Source organism: Triticum aestivum, chromosome 5A, assembly GCF_018294505.1.
Source record: "Triticum aestivum cultivar Chinese Spring chromosome 5A, IWGSC CS RefSeq v2.1, whole genome shotgun sequence".
NCBI classification, from domain to species: Eukaryota; Viridiplantae; Streptophyta; class Magnoliopsida; order Poales; family Poaceae; genus Triticum; species Triticum aestivum.
This window is the reverse complement of record NC_057806.1, coordinates 428,810,954-428,818,289: the sequence shown is the minus strand read 5'-3', so window position 1 is coordinate 428,818,289 and position 7,336 is coordinate 428,810,954. Positions and strand designations below refer to the sequence as shown.

General features: G+C 40.3%; 1 protein-coding gene across 3 annotated transcripts in view; it reads left to right on the top strand.

The window, feature by feature from the left end:
* The window catches only part of LOC123103773 (uncharacterized), a 14,991-nt gene that overhangs the window by 1,643 nt on the left and 6,012 nt on the right, over positions 1-7,336 (top strand). For 2 of the 3 annotated variants that reach the window (XM_044525456.1, XM_044525458.1), the window contains exons 2-8: positions 93-369; positions 540-725; positions 918-1,070; positions 1,493-2,041; positions 2,268-4,388; positions 4,682-4,845; positions 4,936-5,091. In XM_044525456.1, the coding sequence (XP_044381391.1) occupies positions 93-369; positions 540-725; positions 918-1,070; positions 1,493-2,041; positions 2,268-4,388; positions 4,682-4,845; positions 4,936-5,091 (3,606 nt within the window). Of the gene's footprint in view, positions 1-92; positions 370-539; positions 726-917; positions 1,071-1,458; positions 2,042-2,267; positions 4,389-4,681; positions 4,846-4,935; positions 5,092-7,336 lie in introns of those variants that run through there. The other variant, XM_044525457.1, reaches the window with a different exon arrangement.

The window sequence follows — 7,336 nt, the reverse complement described above, 5'->3', positions numbered from 1 at the left end:
CCCCCATTGATTTTCGGCTAGCTCCGCCACTGGTTGCAATGACATATATCTTGCCCAAAATTGTAGCTCTTCTAAACAAACTTCTTCTGTAGGTTATTTACAGCAGCTGACAGTGATGACATCTGCACAACGATCCGCTTTATAAACAGCAAAAGGCCATGGACGACAATAATGGGTGTTGGGTGGGGTTATGGTGCCAATATGCTGACAAAGTACCTTGTGGAAGCTGGAGAGTCTACTCCTCTTACGGCTGCTGTTTGTATTGACAATCCTTTTGACCTACAGGAAGCAACAAGAACATTTCCTCATAATATCGCTCTTGATCAAAAGCTCACAACTGGCTTGGTTGATATTCTGCGTGCGAATAAGGTTGTGACCCCACACTAGTAGTGTCTCCTTTCCACATCTTGTAAACAGAGCAATAGCGTAAGCTGTGCATGTTAAATAACTTGACCAACCAGCTGCCCCTGAGATGGCCTGCATTTGCAAGCAGTCTTTCTTCTCCAGAGTAGGACATTTAGTCTGTTTTATTGTTTCAGGAACTCTTTCAAGGAAAGGATAAAGACTTTGATGTCCAAAAGGCTTTATCGGCGAACTGTTTGCGTGACTTTGATGGAGCAATATCCATGGTTTCACATGGGTTTGCTAATGTTGATGACTTCTATTCGGAAAATAGCGTGAGGCCTTCAGTTGCCAGTTTGAAAATACCTGTTCTCTTTATACAGGTATAAGCCTAATGTTCTTTTTAATCAGTCTAATGTTCTTTCGAATCAGTCTAATGTTCTTTTTGAAATTTTTATATCAATCCAATGTTAGGATATGTGAATGTATTAACTCCCAGATTATGCTAAAATCCAGCTACATGCTCTGTCAATACTGCCTTTCTGGTTATCTAACTTCGAAGCCATATCTTGCAGAGTGATGATGGGACTGTGCCACTTATGTCAGTACCGCGTAGTTCAATATCAGAAAATCCTTTTACCAGCCTTCTCCTTTGTTCTTGTGTACACTCAACTGGATTCACCTTTGAGAGATACACTGAATTATGGTGCCAGAATCTTACCCTAGAGGTAAACATTGCCATTTTTTATTTTGACTCCAATAGAGACATTTTTGTACCACCTCAAAGAAGAGTATATTTTATCTTCAACGTGATCTCTAATCCAGCTCCCTGCTGTTGAAGGTTTCCACATAAAAAACAACAAAACGTGTGTGCTTTGTGTGTGGGCACGCACACGTGCATGCTTACTCATAATGTGTTAGCTGACTCTCTTGAGACTGCTTTATCCCTTTTCTTTGGTCTACTAGTGTTTATTTAACTTCTTATTTAGATGCATGAGTTGATCCATTTTAAGTGATGGCACCAAACTCTTTTGCTTGCAGTCCCCATGGTATTTAGCATTCTTATGGATCGCTTCTGCAATTACTTACTTCATGTTGTCATGTTGCTCATTTCAGCTGTCACGTTAAATTGGTCTTTGGGTTTATGCAGTGGTTGTCAGCAGTGGAGTTTGCTCTTCTTAAGGGTCGTCATCCGCTTATCAAAGATGTGGATATCACCGTTAACCCATCCAAAGGTCTAGCATTCACCGTACCTCAACCGAATGATAATAAGGTCCCCAAAGAGGACAATTTTCATGAGCAAGCTCAGTTTTTTCTCTCTAATAATTTTCCCCATGGAATAAATGGGCTGCTCAATGATTCTGCAAATGGATATTCTGGTGCTCAAAATAGCAAAAATGGCCTGTTAAAAGATAATGGTGATATAGGCAGAATAATCAAAGAGGCTGATGAACAGGAGCCAGAAGAGATTCCTGAAGATATTGAAAAAGGTCATGTATCTGGTGCTCAAAATAGCAAAAATGGGCTGTTAAAAGATAATGGTGATGTAGGCAGGATAATCAAAGAGGCTGATGAAGAGGAGCCAGAAGAGATTCCTGAAGATGTTGAAAAAGGTCATGTACTACAATCAGCAGGTCTTGTGATGAATATGCTGGATGCTACAATGCCTGGCACTCTGGATGATGATCAAAAGAACAAGGTATAGTAGATCTAGATAATATTCTCTGTTGAGTCAAATTTCTCTATGCCTTATAGTATTCCATTTCCAAGGTCATAGGCCAATCATGGGAGGTTATTTTCTGTTCATCGTGTAATTTATGATGCTTATGGAAGCACTGAGTTTTAAATAGGAAAACTCAAATTTTCTTGCTGTAGTCTTGTGAGAAATGCGTCAAGCTGCTTACATGTTTCTTTCTTGCCATAAGGTTCTGGTGGCAGTAGAACAAGGTGAATCTCTTGTAAAAGCTCTAGAAGAAGCTGTACCTGAAGATGTGCGTGAAAAGCTTACGTCGTCTGTGACTGAAATTTTACAATCTAAACGACACAATTTCAATTTGGATGCATTGAAGCGCGGCTGGACCAATGCAAGATCAACCACCAAGACTGTTGTCCAAGAAAAGGTCAAAGAGTCAGACCATGAGAGTGGAGCTAAGGATGCCAAAATTCTTGACCAGAACAGGAGTGTTACATCCATTGGTGAGGGAGACCAAAAAGAGACTAATCTGACCTCAAACGACAACAATTCTGCTGATGGTATCGATTTATCACAAGCAAAGCCTGTAGGAACTGGAATCGAAATGGGAAGTGAACAGACTCAACTCGATAAATCTGAGAAAGATAACTCTGGAGTGAATGAAAGCAGTGAAGAGAAGCAAGAGGCCGATCAGGGCAGTGTAACAGAACCAAAGCATCTTTCCAATGATCCATCAACAGCCAACTCAAAAGGAACTCCCAAGGAGCAAGTGCAGTCGGCAGATGCTACAGCAGAGCAGAATCCACAGTCCAATATGGTAGACAAGGAAGTTGATGTAGTTCATGCCAATGAAGATACGGTTGCACTTAATGTTGTTGATCAGAGCACACAAATCTCTAAAACAGAAGAATCTAAACATCCGTCCGTTAATAATGTGAGACAGGCATTGGATGCCTTAACTGATTTTGATGACTCGACTCAAATGGCTGTCAATAGTGTGTTCGGAGTTATTGAAAATATGATTGACCAGTTTCAAAAGCACAAGGACTCTGAGGACAGGGAGAATTCTGCTGGAGCCACCGATAAACCTCCTGTTGATGAGACAAAGTCTGATGTGATGGTGGATGTGGACAATGAGTTAAGTGGAAAGGACAAAAATCCATCATCATCTGGTGAATCACAACATAATACTTCTGTTAAAGCTCGTTCAATCATGTCTGAAGATCATAATTTTAGTGAGAAAAAATCTGATTTGAACACTGTCCCACCTTCGAAAGGAAAAATCAGAAATTCTCAAAGAAATATACCTGGAAATGATGTTGATGGTGATGTTGCAAAGATAGTGAGTGGCTCACCTGATTACTTGTTGGACGTAGCTGCCAGTTCTTATTTGAAGGTGCAGTATGCTTTGTACCTTCATGAATATCTTACAAGGCAACTGCAACTTGAGTCACCAGATTTGAACTCGGCAACTGATCTTTTCCTTGATCCGCAAGAGGGTAAATGGAAACTAGCAGATCAAATGGACAATGTGCAAGGTGACATTTCTATATCTGGAAAATATAGCTTCGTTAATGAAGGGATCAAGCATGCAGATTCTTCCCAAGCTCCACCTAGGACAGGCAATGTTATTTTGCCACCATACTCAGCTCTGCGAAATTTTGCAGACTCTGAAACCAAAAGGAAGGTAATTGAGAAGTTGCCTGGTAATGCTTTGAGACAGACACTCACATACTTTATTAGTGATGAGTTAACAAATACTCTCAAAACTGAAGTTGGTCGCAGACTGGGGATAACAAAAGCTGAGAAACTTCAAAGAAGTCTTGCACATGATGTAGAACGACTCGCTACTCAAGTTTCTAGAACTATTGTCCATGACTCTGAGTTATACAGAGCAACATCTGTGCAGAGGAATCCAACGACTGTGAAATTTGGTGTGGTCCATGGCGAAAATGTTGTTGAAGCTATATCAACTGCAGTTCTGCAATCTCATGATCTGAGGAAGGTTCTTCCAGTGGGTGTGATAGTTGGCGTAACTTTAGCGTCCTTGAGAAACTACTTCCATGTTGGTGTCTCTAAGCATGACAACCTTACAAAAGCTGCGGTCAAGTCAGGAATTTTGGATGAGGATCTTATTGTTCAGGATGCTGACGAAGGAAATATGGATAATCTTTCCACACAGAAAGAGGCAAATGCTGATCTTTGCACACAAAAAGAAGCAAATACAGATTATTATATCGAAAAACCCGGTGAGCACAAGCAACAGGAGATAACAAAGTCAGATGGTAAAGGCATGATGGTTGGGGCTGTAACGGCTGCCCTAGGTGCTTCTGCATTCGTAGCACATCATCAAGTAAGCAAATAATGCCATGTTGTTTCATTTTTGTTCATAATTAAGCTGGATGGAAATAAAACACATGGATACTGGAGTCCGGCTCAGCCTTTTGTTTGAACATAGTCCAAATATCTGTAGTATTAGGTACTAGTTCTCATTGATCAGTTGTCACAAGTTCAAGAGTGCACAAAGGTTGTTCCTTATAGTGCGTTCCATGTTGCATATTTGAGTTATTCTTGATTCCTAATTATTATTGTTGAAATATTCTGTTAATTATTCATTCTAACAATACAGATTTTTTTATATCTCAGCAAAAGAATGCTGAAGAGCATGATAGCAGCACACAGCATAATCTTGACGACACTGAACTGGAAAAGAGCCAGAACAACTTAGTGAGAAGCTTTGCTGAGAAAGCCATGTCTGTTGCAGCTCCGGTGGTACCCAAGAAGGGTGGTGGTGAACTTGATCACGATAGGTCTGTTTAATGTTGCCATTGCATTTATCATCTTTATTCTCTCTTTGTTGTCTTGTGAATACCCTTACCATGTCTGTCTTTTGGCAACAGGCTCGTTGCTGTTCTAGCTGAACTAGGGCAAAGAGGTGGAATTTTGAAATTTGTGGGGAAACTTGCTCTGCTCTGGGGAGGTATTCGTGGTGCTTTGAGCTTGACTGACAGGCTCATCTTGTTCTTACGTATCAGCGAACGTAACTTATTTCAGAGGTTAGTTCTTCCAACTTATAATTTTCTCCAGAAATATATGCAGATAGAGAAGAAACATAATTCAAATGTCATTTCTTCATCAATAGATTATGTTAGCAGGATATGGAAGTTTTAAAATGGCTGGCAGGATGCCCCTGGGTCGCATTGAATTTTGAATCAGCAAACCATAAGTTCCGATCATTTTTTAGTTTCCTACACTACATCAATCACCTTGTAGAACTAGTTGCAAGTTTGCGACATGATAACACCATAAGTTTCATATATCAGCATAGCCTTATTTTGTAAGCATCACGAGTGTTATCAATGAATGGCTCGTTCTGTACTGTAGCGGTTAGATGAACAATGGTTTGTGTGCGACTTGCGGTAAACGTCTTGCCTTTCCTGGCAGACGTGTTGCGTGTTATATAGCGGGGTTGCGAGCCCAAATACGTGTACAAGTTGGTTAGGAGATTACATCTTGGAAAGGAAGAAAAGCTAGAGATAAAGAAGATAAAGATTACAAGATACTTATCTAACTAACTTCTCCTGGTGAACTTCTCCTTGTACACGCAAGGCATGTGCAATATTATCATCATGCTTGACACCCTCCCTTAATCACAACTTCATTAGGTTGAGATTATGCTTGAAGTCTTCAAAACTTCTTGTAGGCAAAGCTTTGGTAAAGCCATCAGCAACTTGGTCTTGAGAATGAATAAACCGAATATCCAAAAGCTTATTTGCAACTCTTTCTCGAACAAAGTGAAAATCTATTTCAATGTGCTTGGTCCTAGCATGAAAGACTGGATTTGCTGACAAATAGGTGGCACCTAAATTATCACACCACAGACATGGAGCTCTAGTGCTTTTTATACCTAGTTCCTTTAAAATTGATTGCACCCATATGATCTCTGCTGTTGCATTAGCCAATGCTTTGTATTCTGCCTCTGCACTGGACCTTGAAATTGTGGCTTGCTTTCTTGCACTCCAAGATATCAAATTTGGTCCGAGGAATACCGCAAAACCACCAGTTGAGCGTCTATCATCTAAACACCCAGCCCAGTCTGAGTCAGAAAAGGCACTGACAAGTGCAGAGGATGACTTGCTGAAGTTTAGGCCAATGTTCAATGTGTTTTTCACATATCTTACCATACGTTTTGCAGCAGTCATGTGAACAGTGGTAGGTGCATGAAGAAACTGACATACTTTATTGACAGCAAAAGAAATATCTGGTCTAGTCAATGTTAAGTATTGAAGTGCACCTACCAGGCTCCTGTATTTTGTACTATTTTCTGAATTCAGATGCTCTCCTTCAACAAGAGACAATTTTTCTGTGCTAGACAAAGGAGTAGGTGCAGACTTACAACTTTGCAATTTTTACCAAGTCTGTTGCATACTTTTCTTGAGAGAGGTGAAGACCATTCTTGTGTTGTTTGACCTCAATACCAAGAAAGTAGTGTAGATCTCCTAGATCCTTTAGAGCAAACTCTGCACTTAAATCCTTCAACAATGCTGTTATTGCTTCATCAGATGAACTTGTTACAATTATATCATCAACATAAATGAGAACAAATATGGATATTCTTGACTTGTTATAGATAAATAACGAAGTGTCAGACTTTGAAGGAACAAAACCAAGTGTTTGCATCTTTTTACTGAGGCGAGAATACCATGCTCTTGGAGCCTGTTTCAACCCATACAAGGCCTTGTCAAGTTTGCACACATGAAGTGGTGCCTGTGCATTTACAAACCCAGGAGGTTGTTTCATGTAAACCTCTTCTTCCAGAACACCATGGAGGAACGCGTTCTGAACATCTAGCTGTCGTAGACTCCATCCCCTAGACACAACAATGGACAAGACAAGGCGTATGGTAGCAGCTTTAACAACCGGACTAAATGTGTCCTCATAGTCAATACCATACCTTTGTTTGAACCCCTTTGCAACGAGTCTAGCTTTGTAATGATCAATGGTTCCATCAGCTTTTCTTTTTATCCTAAAGACCCACTTACAGTCAATAAGATTTTTACCTTTTCTTGAAGGGACCAAGTGCCATGTTTTATTTTTCCTTAGTGCCACAATTTCATCATGCATTGCCTTTCTCCAATTAGCATCTCCAAGTGCTTCTTCAAGAGTGTTGGGTTCTCCTGGTTCACCTGTTGAACAAATCATTCCATGTTTTGTAATATGTTTATAATCAATAGGTTTAATTTTGCCTTGCTGTAGCCGTGTGCGACGTGGAGCAGTAGCAGGAGCCGCTACAGAGCCCTG